The sequence below is a fragment of the Dendrobates tinctorius genome, unplaced genomic scaffold (genome assembly GCF_039654945.1).
Source record: "Dendrobates tinctorius isolate UK_male_01 unplaced genomic scaffold, ASM3965494v1 ptg000060l, whole genome shotgun sequence".
Classification (NCBI taxonomy): domain Eukaryota; kingdom Metazoa; phylum Chordata; class Amphibia; order Anura; family Dendrobatidae; genus Dendrobates; species Dendrobates tinctorius.
This window is the reverse complement of record NW_027361728.1, coordinates 14,961,763-14,980,671: the sequence shown is the minus strand read 5'-3', so window position 1 is coordinate 14,980,671 and position 18,909 is coordinate 14,961,763. Positions and strand designations below refer to the sequence as shown.

The following is an 18,909-nucleotide window of genomic DNA, read 5'->3' as shown; positions in this document are numbered from 1 at the left end:
CCTATGGTCCTACATAAAATATAATGCACTCCTCATGGTCCTCCATAAAATATAATGCACTCCACATGGTGATCCATAGAGTATAATGCACTCCCCACGGTACTCTATAGAATATAATGCTCGCCCCATGGTCCTTCATAAAATATGATGCACTCCTCATGGTCCTCCATAGATTATAATGCACTCCCTATGGTCTTCCACAGAATATAATGCACACCTCCTGGTCCTCCATAGAATATAATGCACTCCCCATGATCCTCCATAGAATATAAAGCACTCCGTCCAGTCCTCCATAGTATATAATGCACTCCTCATGGTCCACCATATGGTATAATGCACTCCCCATGGTTCCCTATCGATAAAAATGCACTCCCCGTGGCTTTACATAGAATATAATGCACCCCCCATGGTCCTCCATATGGTATAATGCACTCTCCATTGTCCTCCATAGAATACAATGCACCCTCCATTGTCATCCACAGATTATAATGCACTCCCCATGGTCCTCGATAGATTAAAATGCACTTCCCAAGGTTTTCTATAGAATATAATGCACTTCCCCTGGCTCTCCATAGAATATAATGCACTCCTCATCATTTTCCACAGAATATAATACTCTTCCCATGGTCCTCCATAAAATATAACGCACTCATCATGGTCCTCCTTAGAATACAATACACTCCTCATGGTCCTCCATGTGGTATAGTGTTCTCCCCATGGTCCTCCATAGAATATAATGCACTGCCCATAGTCATCCACAGATTATAATGCACTCACCATGGTCCTCCATAGATTAAAATTCACTCTCCATGGTTTTCCATAGAATATAATGAACTCCACATGGTCCTCCATAGAATATAACGCACTCCCCATTGTCCTCCACAAAATATAACGCACTCCCCATTGTCCTCCATAGAATATAACGCACTCCCCATGGTCCACCATACTCTATCATGGCCATCAGTCACTAATTTTAAAAAAGAGTTCAATACTCACCCCTCCTCAGTCCACCTCATGCTTCGGTCTCCTGAGTCAGCGCCGCATATCTCAGTACAGCAGGTGTGCTGTAATTACATAATTGTGCCCGCTGCATTGAGAAGTCAGATGCCGAGGAAGAATGATGGAAGAGGAAGTGTCAGCTGATGCTCCCCCTCCATCATCATTGCTCGTGATAATGGACAGAGGGGTGGCCCTGTGCGGGCACTGACACTGGGCCCACCCTGCTTACAGACTCCATAGCAGTCACGTGGCCTGCCACCACTGGCGGTAAGCCACTATATACAGTGAGTTACCTTGTCGTGGTGGGATGGCTTTTATGCTCTTTTTTTATCAAAAAGTATTACTAAAAACTCTGAGTTATTTAATTGCACTTTTTGCTTTTTACTTATTTAGTTACAGCAGGGTTATTGCTCACTTTTTCTCTTGTAGGTTTTATATGTTTTGTGGCCAATGTGAACATGCGTTTATGTTCTGCATGTGTACCAACTCAAGTCAAGCTCAATCTTTGTGTTTTTTTCTTTGTATTATTGCATTCTGCGCAAGCCGGGGTGTGGCCTCCCTCTCCTGAGCTGGAAATTGTATATAAGGCTTCCCCAGACTGGTGTTTCACTGGTTGAGACCAGGTCCTTTTGTCTGCCCTTATTCACACACTGAGGCCAACTTTGACACATGGTAAGGTCGTGGTGGGATGGCTTTTATGCTATTTTTTGATCAAAAAAGTATTACTAAACACTCTTGTGCTATTTAAATGCACTTTTTGCTTTTAATTTACTTAATTACAGCAGGGTTTTTGCTCACTTTTTCTCTTGTAGGTTTTATATACAATGTAAGGCAAGTTCCCAAGCAGGGAACTTTGTGTAACCATCATTTTCATTTTTTCCTTTCAGAAATCAATAGTAAACGTGAAAATAAGAAACTTTCTAATATATCTTATTACAGAAATCAGCTCATTGATCCTCCTGAATGGATAAATTATACTAATTATTCTCAGTTCACAAGGGAAATCTGTCCTCAGTGAATATAGACTTTCCCATTACTGAGATAGGACAAGACATTTGCTGCTCGTAATGTTCTATGTAACTGTCATTTCAAGAGAACTTGTAGCAGAATGTTTGTCTCCCTCTAGTTCCTCCCTTCCTCCTATCCATAGAAGTTTAAAAGCACCAACTATCATCTGTTTCAGTACTGGTAAAATCTATATTCACTAAATACATTTTACCTATGAACTGACAGTGAAAGATCAGTCCAGAAGGAGAAAGAAGCAGATTTATCTGATAAGATGTACTACAAAGAAATAAAAATTAAAATGATAGTCATTCTTTAAGATCACAAAATGGCAAGTTTGGAAGGCTGCTTGTTTTATGTAGTGCAAACAGATAAGTTACAGCGTGACTGCAAACATGGTAAAGCACTGCCATAATGCCTTAGTGTCCCATTGTGTTGGAATATGTTTGGTGCAACAACATCCATTCCTGTCTATGAGTGTTTAGTTACTACATTTTTATGCTGTTCATAAAGTTAGAACAAAAAAAACTCCCAGAGGCTCACACAGGGAGAGCATGTGACTGTATTTCCTGTTTTCCTGTGTCTGTATATGGAAGATGAAGCAGCCTGCTGTAGATGATGCACAGATAGAGACACACAAATGATTTTTCCTGATCTATTAAGCTTATCATATATTGTTCCTGTTTGTTCCTGAATAAAGAAGCTCTGTCCATTGCCAACAGTTTATGGGCCCAGAGTGACACAGAACCCCACAATAACACAGCAACAGAAGCCCAAAGCAAAAGCAGCATTGAGCAACAGAGAAGATGTCCACTAGCAGCATTTCTGTCAAGTTCTCAGTGCCAAGCCTCACTAACCAGAACTACCAGTACTGGAAATTCAAGGTGAAGATGCTGATCATAAGAGAAGGTACGTGGAAATATACTTAGGAACACATGCCTCATCCATTACCAGATGATTGGCTAGAGAAGGATCAGAAAGTACAAAGCATGATCTACCTCAGTGTACTTGATAATCAGATTGTGCATATATACAAGTGTGCAACTGCAAAGGAGATGTGGGATGAGTTACAGAAAGTCCATGAAAGATCAAATCTCAGCAATAAGCTTTATCTCATGAGAAAGCTGTATCAGTCTAAGCTACGTGATGGACAGAATATGCAGGACTATATAAGAAACACCCTAGAGATTGTGGAGCATCTCAGGGGTAATTGGAGAAGAAATTAAAGATTTTCATGTTGCTGCACTTCTATTAAGTGGTCTTCCAGAAAGTTATGACACACTCGTGACTGCACTAGATCCACGGCCAGATGATGAGCTGATACAAGAGTATGTTAAAGGCAAACTTGTGGATGAATTCAAGAGAAAAAAAAAATGCAGCATGTAAGCAGCAGTAATGAATCCAGAGCAGAAACAGCATTAAAGGCACAGGATTTCCCTAACTATAAGAGCAATCTAAGAAAAACTCATGAATGTTTTGTCTGTAAAAAGCCTGGCCACCTTAAAGCAAACTGCAGAATTTGGAAAGCAAGAATGGGTCTGCTTAAAAAGCAGAACAGTCACCAAAGGGTTAAAACAGCTGGAAGGAAGATTCTCCATGTGTTGAAGCTACATTTAATGCCAGTACAGGCCCATCTACAAAGCATATATGGTATATAGATTTTGGTGCAAGCAGTCATATGATAAATAACAAGGAATTCTTCACTGACCTTAATGAAAGCAAGTCAGAAAAGGTCATCTTAGCTAATGGTCACTATATGACTTCAGAAGGAGTAGGAGATTGCTACCTCCACTGTCCAGTTTCCTCAGCACAATGCAGAAAGATCCTAATAAAGGATGTTCTCCATGTCCCCAGCACTCAAAGCAACCTTCTGTCAGTAAAGAAGCTCACACAAAAGGGGAATATAGTTTCTTTTAGAGCTAACAGCTGCATCATCTCAAAGAAGAGTCACACTCTTGCAGAAGGAAAAATCCAAGATGAACTTTGTTAGCTAAACTGCAAAGAAAGAGTGTACATTGCTAGACAAGATCTACATAAAAACTGTCTCCATGTATGGCACAGAAGTCTTGGGCACAGAGACCCAGAAGCAGTAAGGAAGCTAGCTCAACTTGCAAATGGTAATGAAATCAACCAGTGTAGACAAATGATGAAGTGCACTAGCTGTCTTAAAGGGAAAATGTCCAGAATATCCTTTCCTAAAATAAGCACCACTAGATCTGCACAGCCACAGGATCTGATACATACAGATGTATGCGGTCCACTGAGTGTTCAAATTCCCAGCAAGAAGAGATATTTTCTCACATTTATTGATGCCTACTCCAGATATACAGTTGCCTACCTGCTTCACAGTAGGGATGAAGTTCCACAGAAACTTGAAGAATATCTTGCTGTAGTGTTTAACAAATTTGGAAGAATGCCAAAAGCCCTGCATGCAGATAATGGAACCGAATATACAAGTGGTAAGGTGCAAACCATTTTGAAAAAGGATGGAATGGTGTTCCAGACTACACTCCCTGACAGACGTTATGTCGCTTATCCATGTTATGTAAATAAAAATTATAACCTGACGTTAAATTCATCCATTGGTTGTATAAATTATTCTTTTGAAAGCTGAAACCCTCCAAAATGTGGTTTAGGTTAAGAAAATAAATTGCCAACAATGCAGAAATATTGATCATTTAATGGACACAGAATGGTCAGATTTTGGCAAGACAAAAGTTTTGTCAGCCACAGAAACTAATGTGATATTAAAAAAAAAAATTAACTTAAAATACAAATATATGTTCCATAATATTGGTGAATGAAGTTGAGGTGCTATTAGAGTCATATTTAATATTTTGTGTGACTTCTATGAGCTTGAAGGACTGCATCCATGCGGTTCAACAATGACTCATACAATTTATTAATGAAGTCATCAGGAATAGCAAAGAATTCAGTCTTACATGCCTCCCAGAGTTCATCTAGATTCTTTGGTTTTGTCTTCCAAGCTTCCTCTTTCATCCTACCCCAAACATGCTCAATGATGTTCATGTCTGGTGACTGGGCTGGCCAGTTCTTGAGCACCTTGATCTTTTTTGCCTGGAGGAACTTTGTTATAGAGATGGATGTATGAGATGAAGAACCATCCTGCTGCTGAATTTGAGCCCTTTTACGATTTGGAATATAAGAGGTTGCTAATTCTTCTTGATATTTTAGGCTATGGATATTGCCTTCCACCTTGCAAATGTTTCACACACCCCCATACTGAATGTAACACCAGACCATGATCTTTCCACCACCAAATTTTACTGTTTTCTGGGTGTATTTTGGACCCATACGGGCTCCAGTAGGTCTCCTGCAGTATTTGAGGTGGCTGTGGTGTAATTCTACTGAAGATTCATTAGAATGAATCTGCCACTTTTCCAGCGTCCATCTGTTTAGCAGGCTGTGGGACTTTGCAAATGCCACACAGTTTTTTATTTGACTTTTGTTTATTGCTGGCTTCTGGGCACAGATTTGACCATGGAGGCCATTTCAAGACAGAATCCCACAAACTGTTCTAGTTGACACAGAGACTTGAGGTGACCTGGCCTGTTGGAGCTCTGCTGCAGTGGAATAGGGGCTTGCTTTGGATTTTCTAACCAACAAACGTTCCTACTGAGCAGTTATCTTGCGGGGTCTGCTGGACCTGGGCTTGTCAAACATATCTCCAGTCTCTTTCAATCTTTTTTTAATTCTTTGTACTTGACGCTGAGATACATTAAAGGTGCCAGCCTCCTCTGCAGTGGATCTGTTCTTCAGCCTCTTGATAATCCAGGCTTTGGTCGCAGGGTGGATTTTTGGCATGTTGTCAGAGCTCAAGTTGCAGCTCAAGGGAAGGTCTGGGGCGCTGGGTTTCTTTTTATACACACCCACTAATTAACCGATCATTTACTGAACACAGGTGAGGATGTTAACTAGGATTGGATGCATTATATGACTAGGCGACAAAACTTTTGTCTTGCCAAAATCTGACCATTCTGTGTCCATTAAATGATCAATATTTCTGCATTGATGGCAGTTTATTTTCTTAACCTAAACCACATTTCGGAGGGTTTCAGCTTTCAAAAGGATAATTTATACAACCAATGGATGAATTTAACGTCAGGTTATATGCTTTTATTTACATAACATGGAAAAGCGACATAACTTCTGTCAGGGAGTGTATCATTCCATACAACCCAGAACAAAATGACATTGCAGAGAGAAAGAACCGTACTCTCTGTGAAAGTGGAAGAAGTATGTTTGATGCGAATCTACCTACAACGTATTGGGGGGAAGCTATCATGACAGCTTGCTATCTTCAAAACAGAGTGCCAGGTAAAGCCACAAATAAAACTCCATATAAGCTATGGAACTGCGAGAAGCCTAATCTGAAGCACCTCAGGATATTTGGAAGCAAAACGTTTATGTATGTTCCCAAAGAAAAACGTTCCAAGTGGGAATCACATGCAAAGCAAGGAGTCCTGTTGGGCTATAACGAAACTCAAAAGGGATACAGAATCCTGCACCCAGAAACCAACACAGTAACAATCAGCAGAGATGTAGTGATTGATGAAAACTCTGTATCGCTCAAATTCCATGAAGTTACACCAGTTACTCACCCTAAGAAGCAAGAACAAGAATCTCAATCATCAAACCCAGACACCGAAAAGGAAAACACTGAAGTGTGGATAAGCTCTGAAGCCACCAAGGAAGACACAAAAGAACCAAGTCAGCCTCCAGTCAGGAGATCAAAAAAGGCCAAACAAAGTTATCCCAGATAGACGCCTTTCTTATATGGTCAGAACACTTCCTGAACCAGAGCCACAGTCATGGCAAGAGATGCAAACTGCCTGTCCATGAGAAACAGAAGTGGATAAATGCTGCTAATGAAGAGATGGAGTTCCTTCACCATCTCCAGACATGGGAGCTTACTGAGCTACCACAAGGAAAAAGAGCTATCGGATGTAAGTGGGTCTTCAAAAACAAATATGACTCAGAAGGTAAAGTTCACCGGTTTAAGGCAAGATTGGTCATAAAAGGGTACTCGCAAAAGTATGGTGAAGATTATGATGCTACATTTTCTTCAGTTGCGAAGCAAATCACATTCATAAGTTTAATGTCCGTAGCTGCAGTTCAACAGATGACAGTGAGACATTTGGACATCAAAACAGCCTTCCTACATGGTGACATTGAAGAAAAGTTGTGCATGAGCCAACCCAAGGGATATATTAAAAAGGGTGAAGAGCACCTTGTTTGTAAAATGCAAAAATCTCTCTATGCACTTAAGCAGTCGGCAAGAGCATAAAACTCGAAAATGAACAAAGTTTTGATGGATGAAGGATTTAAAAGATCTCAAGCTGATACATGTTTGTATATGAAAAATGTAGCAAAGGAGTGGATGTATGTTCTCCTATATGTAAACGATGTGATCATGTCTCATCAAGATGAAAAGGAAATTGCAAAGCTAGGTGAAATTCTCAACTAGGCTAAGAACCTTGAAAATGTGACATAATATTTGGGAATCCAAATCCAGAGAGAGGAAGATGGGAATTTTCTTCTCAACCAAAGTTCTAAAATTTCCACAATACTAAACCAGTTTGGAATTTCAGAAGCCAAAGGTGCGTCCACACCAATGGGTCCGTCCTACTTAAAGTTGGAAGAAGAAGATCTGCTACCCAGTAATGAGAGTTACAGACAAGCTGTGGGGCGCTTCTGTACATAGAAACCACAACTCGTCCGGATATCACAGCTACAGTTGGAATTCTCTGCCGACATGTAAGCAAGCCACACCAAAGAGACTGGAATGCAATTTAGAGAATTCTTCAATATCTTACAGAAACTCAAAGGCTAAATCTCTTAAGATATCTGCATCAGGAGATCTCACTCTCAGAGGTTATGTGGATGCAGATTGGGCTGAAGAGTCAAGTGATCGGAAATCAACAAGTGGTTACTTGTTCAAGTTAGGAAAAAATTCAACTTCTTGGTCCAGCAGAAAACAAGTGTCAGTCACATTATCTTCTACAGAAGCAGAATATATGTCTGCTGCTTATGCAAGTCAAGAAGTAATTTGGTTGAAACAACTTTTGGAAGATTTCGGCAAGCCATTAGGTCAACCAACAGTTATCTATGAGGACAACCAAGGATGCATTGAACTTGCCAGCAGTGAGAAGATTAGTGTAAGGACTAAGCACATTGATGTAAAACATCACCACTTACGTGACTTAGTGGAACGTGGTGTACTTGAGTTTGCTTATTGCGAGTCTGACAAGATGATAGCCGATGGTATGCCAAAGCCATTATCATGAGTCAAGTTTGTGGACTTCAGAACCGCAATGGGACTAACAGGATAAGTAGTTGTTGAGTGGGGGTGTTGGAATATGTTTGTTGCAACAACTCCATTCCTGTCTATGAGAGCTTAGTTGCTAGATTTGTATGCTGTTTATAAAGTTAGAATAAAAAAAAACCTCCCAGAGGCTCACGCAGGGAGAGCATGTGACTGCATTTCCTGTTTTTCTGTGTCTGTGTATGAGAGAAGCAGCCTGCTGTAGATGCTGCACAGATAGAGACACACAAATGATTTAATCCTGATCTATTAATCTTAACATATATTTTTCCTGTTTATTCCTGAATAAAGAAGCTCTGTTGTCACATGCTTGGAGAGTATCCTGAATAATCCGCTGCCAACACATTGTATCATATGAAAGTAACATGAGCATATATTCTCTTATTTGAGAGAATCGGGTGTAAATCACACTTTGCTCAAACTCTGATCAGAGTTTGATCAGCGTGTGACACGATTTTCTCGTATGTCTCCATCTTCTCCATTCTGTTAGTCCGCCGAAATCAGACTGTACTCAGATGTCATCCGAGTGCAGTCCGATGTTTCCCAAGGACTCATTGACTTGCATGGCCAAGTGCGATCTGAATATCTTGTGGGAAGCAAATCATTGGTTCATTCAGTATTTGCAGAAAAAAAAGCTAGATGCAACACAATATTAAAAGCACTGATTCTGCTTCTAGGCACTATGGTATAATAGAGAAAAGCGAAAAACAAGAAGCAGCATATCCGTCTGTTGTGGTAGAACTGCACTCTGCCTCTTCTTCAGCAATTTGTGACTAAGTTACATGTTACCGCACTGAGAGCATATGACCCTATACACATTCTAGTAAAGTCGGGTATATCTGCCAATTCAGCTGACAGCTGTCTGATGTGTGTGGCCACCTTAAAGGTATGTTCACATGCTGCAGAATTAATGCAGAACATTCACCAACTGTCCCATTCATCAGATGAGACTAGCAGAAATCCTCACATAAATGACTCCATTCTAATGTATGGAACTTGTCATGATCTGACAGTTTTAAATTGCACTGGGTGAACTTTTTTTACTTTGGAAAGTTCCAAGGTGTTTTGACTGTCCCCGGTGGCGGGTAGGTGTATTGCACTTTAGGTTTTTGTGCACTTAATTAGGGATCAGGTGTGACACCCTATAAAGGTGTACTAGGGGTTGCAATCACTGTCTGTGATATTGTGAGAGTGTGTTCACTCTGTTTTTTGGAGAGCCTGGAGGAAGGATGGAGCTGGTGAGGAGTCCTGCGCAGCTTAGCCAGGGGGGACGTGTTTCAGCTATGGTGTCTGGATGAAGGGCTGGCATGGCGTGGTGGGGTCGCAGTGATGGTGTCAGCGGGAAGTGTCTGCATGGTCTGGTGGAGTGGCTACTATGGAGAGTGGCACTCACCATGTGGGACTTGGTTGCTGAGCTGGACTCAAGCATGCTTGACTTCGTGGCAGAAGCTGAACACTTCCTTGGGACTCTGGTACTTAGCAGCTGCAACTGGTGGTGGACTCTGCTCCAAGGCTGCACTAAGGTGAAGGATCCTGTTATGGTGATGGATCCGGGTGGAGGAGAAGACGCACGCAGGTGGTGGGCTCTGTTGCTGGGAACGCACGCAGCAGAGCAAAGCTAAGTGGTGTTTCCCCTGTATTGTCTCTTTCCTCATGTGTGTTATTAGTGCAGTGGTGGGATTAGTCTCCGCACCGACCCATTCCCTAGTGAGGGTTTAGGGTCAGGGTGAGCAAGGGCGTTAAGGTACGCGTGCGGCAACAGGTGCGGAGCCTGTTTAGGGAATGTAAGGAGTGCAGGGACACTGGCTCAGGGGAGCTTAGGAGGTCTCCATGTCCCCATTCCCTATCGCAGGGCCCACCATTGTTAATGTTTCCCAGGTTCCCCCTTTATTATTTAAATTCGCCTTTCTGGAGGCGGGGTTTCCAGATTGTATTTATAACGTGTAATACCCAAATTCGCCAGGTGGAGGCGGCGTATCCACCTGCACGTTTTATTATTTAAATGCGCCCCACATGAGGCGGTGTATCCAGGGTCACGTGTGTCACATGGGTTCGCCTTGCGGAAACATCTACGTCCTGACACACGTGACCATGACATTATCACAGGCCATACAGTTTTTTTTTTCTGGTGAGCTTTGGCCATGTGGAGACCGCTGAGTAATTGCTGCCGGGCCTCACTGATGTGAGTGGGGAGCGGCAAGGTGTGTTTAAGCTGCTGCAGCAGCAGTTATCAGGGTCTGGGGCCTCTGCTCAGATAACCAGAGAAACAAAAATGGCGGCTGCGGTCTGGCAAAAGCCCCTAGAGTCGCTCCTGGGGAGCGGGACTTGCTCTTGCACGGGGAGGTACCCAGGCAGGTGGGAGGAATGGAGCCCCACGGAGCTGCCTGGTATTCCCCGAGGTGAAGGGGTACATCCCTGTGGTGAGCAGACTAGGTGTGTAGTCGCTGCTGGGGAGCGGGACTTGCTCTTACAGGGGACGCACCCAGGCAGGTGGGAGGAATGGTGCCCCACGGAGCTGCCTGGTATTCCCCGAGGTGAAGGGGTACGTCCCTGTAGTGAGCGGATTGGTGAATAGTCCGCGGGGCTCATGCCAAATCTTCGATGCCGCCCCTCCTGGTCGTGTGGAGGCGACCAGCGAGTATATATATTTTCCTCCATATTCCTGCGGCTATGGTACTAAAACCCCCTAGAGTCGCTGCTGGGGAGCAGGACTGGTTCATGCAGGCGGGCGCACCCAGGCAGGTGGGAGGAATGGTGCCCCACGGAGCTGCCTGGTATTCCCCGAAGTGAAGGGGTACGCCCTTGTGGTGAACTGACTGGTGTGAGAGTCCGCGGGGTTTTTATGCCAAATCTTCATACCATCGAAGAAGCCAAGAAGCCGCCCTCCTGGTCGTGTGGAGGCGACCAGCGAGAGTATATTTCCTCCATTTCCCGTCCCCTTCTCCTCCTGGTGTGTGCAGCAGGTGTGCTGCGGGGGAGTAGGGACAAATCTCTACCCTCGCCATTAACCAACCCTATGAGGCGCAGTCCTCATGGTGAAAGGGTTGGAGGGTGGTGTCCCTTGGTGAATAGTGGGGGTGTGAGGGTGGTGACACAGGGGGACGCCTCGGTCAAGTCCAGAGTGAGTTCACCAAAAAATGACAAATGTATGTGTGCAATAAACGTTCAGGTCCGGACCTGTGTGTGAATGAGCATGTATGTGTGCCACCAAAAAACATCTTGTGGAAGTGTGTTTTGGAGCCTGATCAGCTCAAAACAAACATACACATACATAAACTCGTTCCCCAGGTCGGCTCTGTGGAGATGAGTGGTGCCTCCAAAATGAACTTTATTGCCAATACCAGCGGTGCGTTTGCCATAAACCTGAAGTGTCAGGTAATGGTGGGGTGAACTCAGGGTCTGGGCGTCCCCGCTGTAGGTGTTTCCCTAATGAGGGGTGGTCTTGAGGGTCCAGAGGCCCCTCATTAAGGAGGGGGTACTGTCATGATCTGACAGTTTTAAATTGCACTGGGTGAACTTTTTTTACTTTGGAAAGTTCCAAGGTGTTTTGACTGTCCCCGGTGGTGGGTAGGTGTATTGCACTTTAGGTTTTTGTGCACTTAATTAGGGATCAGGTGTGACACCCTATAAAGGTGTACTAGGGGTTGCAATCACTGTCTGTGATATTGTGAGAGTGTGTTCACTCTGTTTTTTGGAGAGCCTGGAGGAAGGATGGAGCTGGTGAGGAGTCCTGCGCAGCTTAGCCAGGGGGGACGTGTTTCAGCTATGGTGTCTGGATGAAGGGCTGGCATGGCGTGGTGGGGTCGCAGTGATGGTGTCAGCGGGAAGTGTCTGCATGGTCTGGTGGAGTGGCTACTATGGAGAGTGGCACTCACCATGTGGGACTTGGTTGCTGAGCTGGACTCAAGCATGCTTGACTTCGTGGCAGAAGCTGAACACTTCCTTGGGACTCTGGTACTTAGCAGCTGCAACTGGTGGTGGACTCTGCTCCAAGGCTGCACTAAGGTGAAGGATCCTGTTATGGTGATGGATCCGGGTGGAGGAGAAGACGCACGCAGGTGGTGGGCTCTGTTGCTGGGAGCGCACGCAGCAGAGCAAAGCTAAGTGGTGTTTCCCCTGTATTGTCTCTTTCCTCATGTGTGTTATTAGTGCAGTGGTGGGATTAGTCTCCGCACCGACCCATTCCCTAGTGAGGGTTTAGGGTCAGGGTGAGCAAGGGCGTTAAGGTACGCGTGCGGCAACAGGTGCGGAGCCTGTTTAGGGAATGTAAGGAGTGCAGGGACACTGGCTCAGGGGAGCTTAGGAGGTCTCCATGTCCCCATTCCCTATCGCTGGGCCCACCATTGTTAATGTTTCCCAGGTTCCCCCTTTATTATTTAAATTCGCCTTTCTGGAGGCGGGGTTTCCAGATTGTATTTATAACGTGTAATACCCAAATTCGCCAGGTGGAGGCGGCGTATCCACCTGCACGTTTTATTATTTAAATGCGCCCCACATGAGGCGGTGTATCCAGGGTCACGTGTGTCACATGGGTTCGCCTTGCGGAAACATCTACGTCCTGACACACGTGACCATGACATTATCACAGGCCATACAGTTTTTTTTTTCTGGTGAGCTTTGGCCATGTGGAGACCGCTGAGTAATTGCTGCCGGGCCTCACTGATGTGAGTGGGGAGCGGCAAGGTGTGTTTAAGCCGCTGCAGCAGCAGTTATCAGGGTCTGGGGCCTCTGCTCAGATAACCAGAGAAACAAAAATGGCGGCTGCGGTCTGGCAAAAGCCCCTAGAGTCGCTCCTGGGGAGCGGGACTTGCTCTTGCACGGGGAGGTACCCAGGCAGGTGGGAGGAATGGTGCCCCACGGAGCTGCCTGGTATTCCCCGAGGTGAAGGGGTACATCCCTGTGGTGAGCAGACTAGGTGTGTAGTCACTGCTGGGGAGCGGGACTTGCTCTTACAGGGGACGCACCCAGGCAGGTGGGAGGAATGGTGCCCCACGGAGCTGCCTGGTATTCCCCGAGGTGAAGGGGTACGTCCCTGTAGTGAGCGGATTGGTGAATAGTCCGCGGGGCTCATGCCAAATCTTCGATGCCGCCCCTCCTGGTCGTGTGGAGGCGACCAGCGAGTATATATATTTTCCTCCATATTCCTGCGGCTATGGTACTAAAACCCCCTAGAGTCGCTGCTGGGGAGCAGGACTGGTTCATGCAGGCGGGCGCACCCAGGCAGGTGGGAGGAATGGTGCCCCACGGAGCTGCCTGGTATTCCCCGAGGTGAAGGGGTACGCCCCTGTGGTGAACTGACTGGTGTGAGAGTCCGCGGGGTTTTTATGCCAAATCTTCATACCATCGAAGAAGCCGCCCTCCTGGTCGTGTGGAGGCGACCAGCGAGAGTATATTTCCTCCATTTCCCGTCCCCTTCTCCTCCTGGTGTGTGCAGCAGGTGTGCTGCGGGGGAGTAGGGACAAATCTCTACCCTCGCCATTAACCAACCCTATGAGGCGCAGTCCTCATGGTGAAAGGGTTGGAGGGTGGTGTCCCTTGGTGAATAGTGGGGGTGTGAGGGTGGTGACACAGGGGGACGCCTCGGTCAAGTCCAGAGTGAGTTCACCAAAAAATGACAAATGTATGTGTGCAATAAACGTTCAGGTCCGGACCTGTGTGTGAATGAGCATGTATGTGTGCCACCAAAAAACATCTTGTGGAAGTGTGTTTTGGAGCCTGATCAGCTCAAAACAAACATACATATACATAAACTCGTTCCCCAGGTCGGCTCTGTGGAGATGAGTGGTGCCTCCAAAATGAACTTTATTGCCAATACCAGCGGTGCGTTTGCCATAAACCTGAAGTGTCAGGTAATGGTGGGGTGAACTCAGGGTCTGGGCGTCCCCGCTGTAGGTGTTTCCCTAATGAGGGGTGGTCTTGAGGGTCCAGAGGCCCCTCATTAAGGAGGGGGTACTGTCATGATCTGACAGTTTTAAATTGCACTGGGTGAACTTTTTTTACTTTGGAAAGTTCCAAGGTGTTTTGACTGTCCCCGGTGGTGGGTAGGTGTATTGCACTTTAGGTTTTTGTGCACTTAATTAGGGATCAGGTGTGACACCCTATAAAGGTGTACTAGGGGTTGCAATCACTGTCTGTGATATTGTGAGAGTGTGTTCACTCTGTTTTTTGGAGAGCCTGGAGGAAGGATGGAGCTGGTGAGGAGTCCTGCGCAGCTTAGTCAGGGGGGACGTGTTTCAGCTATGGTGTCTGGATGAAGGGCTGGCATGGCGTGGTGGGGTCGCAGTGATGGTGTCAGCGGGAAGTGTCTGCATGGTCTGGTGGAGTGGCTACTATAGAGAGTGGAACTCACCATGTGGGACTTGGTTGCTGAGCTGGACTCAAGCATGCTTGACTTCGTGGCAGAAGCTGAACACTTCCTTGGGACTCTGGTACTTAGCAGCTGCAACTGGTGGTGGACTCTGCTCCAAGGCTGCACTAAGGTGAAGGATCCTGTTATGGTGATGGATCCGGGTGGAGGAGAAGACGCACGCAGGTGGTGGGCTCTGTTGCTGGCAGCGCACGCAGCAGAGCAAAGCTAAGTGGTGTTTCCCCTGTATTGTCTCTTTCCTCATGTGTGTTATTAGTGCAGTGGTGGGATTAGTCTCCGCACCGACCCATTCCCTAGTGAGGGTTTAGGGTCAGGGTGAGCAAGGGCGTTAAGGTACGCGTGTGGCAACAGGTGCGGAGCCTGTTTAGGGAATGTAAGGAGTGCAGGGACACTGGCTCAGGGGAGCTTAGGAGGTCTCCATGTCCCCATTCCCTATCGCAGGGCCCACCATTGTTAATGTTTCCCAGGTTCCCCCTTTATTATTTAAATTCGCCTTTCTGGAGGCGGGGTTTCCAGATTGTATTTATAACGTGTAATACCCAAATTCGCCAGGTGGAGGCGGCGTATCCACCTGCACGTTTTATTATTTAAATGTGCCCCACATGAGGCGGTGTATCCAGGGTCACGTGTGTCACATGGGTTCGCCTTGCGGAAACATCTACGTCCTGACACACGTGACCATGATAGAACTAATTTCCAGTCTCAGAACTTTCTGCAATGAATATGCTGAGTTTGCTGATGCCTCTACTGCACAACATGAATGATTCTGTAACCAGCCAGTGATGCTTTTCTGTGCCACATGTGGGGGCAGCACAAAGACCGTGACCCTTCTAATCCTTAGCAGATAATAGTCACTTATGACAATTCCTTTGATAACTTTCTGACCAGCACTGGAAAAAAAGCTGCAATCTGCTTGGTCGCCTAATATTGCTGATAATTTTGTCTGCAGTACTTTTTATGTGAGAAATCCATTTGGAATCATGACATTAGTCTAATGTGTATGGGGGTCTTAAGACGGTTCAAAGAACTCTAAATTTGAGATATTTGTTCCTAATTGTCTGCATATATTACTATTTATGTTATTTGTGTTACTTTTTTGTGGAACGGACCTCATAGATCATGAATTCTATATTCTTTTTTTATCCTAGAGTGATGACATTTTGTTATGGTGTGGGAATAAGCGGCGCTGTACACAAGTAAGTACACATGACTGTCTCATTTTAGATGATTGACTTAAGGCCTTATTTACACTTTACCTTTGGTCTGCCTATTAATCCTGCCTTGATTGCTCATTTTTTATGGACAAGCAATAGTGTAAAGTCATGCAGATGTGTAAAATTAAATTAGTTAAACATTAAAGGGAACCTGTCACCAGGTTTTTTGCATGTAAAGTACGGCCACCACTATTAAGGCCTTTTTACAGCATAATAATAATAATATTAATTTTTAGTTCTATAGCGCCAACCTGTTCCACAGCACTTTACATTTTAGAGAGGACTTGTCAAGAAAGTAAAAACACTATAGAAAAACACATAAAATCATCAAATATCAAAAGGAGTGAGGGCCCTGCAAGCTTACAAATTATGAGGAAATAGGGGGAGACACAAAAGGAGAAAGCCATCAATAAAATACATAGTGGGATTCACAACGCTGCATGAAATGGTCACCAGGCAGTATCAGCACAAGCAGTGACACAAAGGGCTAATAAATGAGTGGAGGGTGTGTGAACAGATGCTGCGAATGTCCTGATTTGGAAGAAAATTTTGTGTGGGCAATACAGGTGTAAGGAGGTGGCGGGGAACCATCAATTGCCTCCTCTCCTTTGGACACTGTTCACATGCTATGTGCGGCACCTCATTGCGCACCAATGTTATTATAATTGTGTGTGTATTGTAATGTGATGCATTTGTTATGGACTGTGTATCAGCTTAGGGATAGTATAGGACCATAGGGGAATTACAGTAGGGGGAGAGCATCATAGAGAATAGAGTAGAATAGAATAAGAGTATAAGTTAGCATAGGGGTTTTTTCAGCTGGGAGGAGTTACAGAGCAGTCTAGAGTCATAGGGATATAGGAGAGGGACTTCCGAGCAGAAGCCCGGGCAGGCTTGCCCAGGGCAAGGTGTAAGCAGCAGATGAAGCAGATGGCCGGCCATGGGGATAAAGCTTCTATGGCAGTAAGGGTCCCCAGGCGGAGAATAGTGCAGTCGGGCACCAGCTCAACAGGACCATCCCCAAGAAGGATCCGGGGTCTACGACCGGAGTGGGAGCAGCTGAGATGGCAATCCTTGAACCTTTCCCAATTGGAAACGGACAAGAGGCTGACAGGGAGCTGCTGGCGCTGAAGGCACGGACGGGACACGGACTGTCCAAAGATATGGCAGGGATTGCCGGGAGAAGGGAGACAGAGTTGCTAGAAAGGATAGAGGCTGCCTGGACAGCAGGGAAAGTTAAGATGTCTTTGTGTTTAACTTGTGCTGCCAGAGAGATGAATGCCTTGCTGAATAGTAAAGTAAAACTGTTGGAAAAGAACTGTGACTCTGAGATATTTTGTGCAATTTGGAAACATGGAGCCGGAGTGACAGAACCTGAGAGGATCCTGACAGTAACGCTGAGTGCACTGCTGCGCACGCTGCACATGCGGCAGAAGGGACATTGTATTTTGTCTGTGGGGAGCCAGGGTGTGGGAACAGTATAGCCTGTTGCCACGACTACCACCCTGGCTGCCTTACACTGGGATAGTTAGATAAGTGAGGTGAAACAATAGGTCAGTCTAAAGAAATGCGTTTTAGACCATACTTAAAACTATGGATATTTTGGATTACTCTAATTGCTTTGGGTAGTGTATTTCAAAGAATTGCTGCAGCACGTACCAAGTCCTGGAGATGGTAGTGGGAGGTTCGAATTATTGAGGATGTTAGTCTTAGGTCATTAGCAGAACAAAGGGCTTTGGTAGGGTGGTAGACTGAGAGGAGGGAGGAGAAGTAGGTTGGTGCATAGTGGAATGCTGTAAAAAATTCCCCAATCCACTCTGCAGATAAAAAATAGCTTGTATTATGCTCACAGATGGCACAGTGCAGTCTGATGGGTGTCTCTAGTCTTGATCTGGCGCTTCCTCTCTTTTTGCGATTGCTGCACTCCTTCCCTGTTTCATGTGGATGATGCGTCATTCACAGTGTACCCGACATCGCACTCCTGTGCAGGTGTACTTCTCTCTGCCCTGCCGAGGGTATATCAAAGTGCTATTGTGCGCATACGCCAGCTTTACTTCCGAGTCATCAGTGGTCTTTGACCTTTGCAAGCACATGCGCTCCACAGTACTTTCCTCTGCCCTCAGCAGGGCAGATAGAAGTACGTCTGCCCAGGAGTGTAAGGAGGTGGCGGGGACCCTCATGTGCCTTCTCTCTCCTGGACACTGTTCACAGGGTTACATGCAGCACCTCATTGTTAATGTGTGGTTTCCTAATGCTATTGTCATGTACTGTAATGTGATGTATTGTGCTTTAGCTTAGGGATAGATTAGGACATTGTATAGGTCCATAAGGTATTAGAGTACAATGGGGGCATCATAGAGATAGGATAGCATAGAATAAATGTAAATAATTACAGACCATGGGGATAAAGCTGCAGACGGCAGTAAGGTGCAGTAAGGGGCCCCAGACTGGAGAGTAGCACAGACGAGCACTAGCTCAGCAGGACCATACCCAGGAAGGATCTGGGGTCTAAAGCTGGAGTCACACATAGCGACTTACCAGCGATACCAACACCGATATCAAGGTGTCAGGATCGCTGGTAAGTCGCTATGTGATCGCTGGTGAGCTGTCACACAGACAGCTTCACCAGCGATCAGCACAGCGATGCCGAGCGCCCGCAATCGCTTGCCATCCCTGTAAAAAATAGAACTAAAATAAAAATATTGTTATTCTCACCTTCCGACGTCCCGCGCAGCATTCCTGCCTCTCTCCACGCTCCGGTCCCAGTAATCCTTTGCGAGAATGACCACGAGACGTCACGGTCTCGCGGGAGCGCGAAGTCTCGCGGTCATTCGTGCAAAGGATCACTGGGACCGGAGCGTGGAGAGAGGCAGGAATGCTGCGCGGGACGTCGGAAGGTGAGAATAACAATATTTTTTATTTTAATTCTATTTTTTACAGCTGATCGCTGGTCTCCCGCCTGTCACACGCAGCGATGC

General features: G+C 45.6%; 1 protein-coding gene across 1 annotated transcript in view; it reads left to right on the top strand.

Moving 5' to 3' along the window:
* Positions 1-18,909, top strand: part of LOC141092731 (anosmin-1-like) — a 137,975-nt gene that overhangs the window by 3,633 nt on the left and 115,433 nt on the right. Inside the window, exon 2 of the mRNA XM_073579123.1 lies at positions 15,866-15,913. Within this exon, the coding sequence (XP_073435224.1) occupies positions 15,866-15,913 (48 nt within the window). The remainder of the gene's footprint in view (positions 1-15,865; positions 15,914-18,909) is intronic.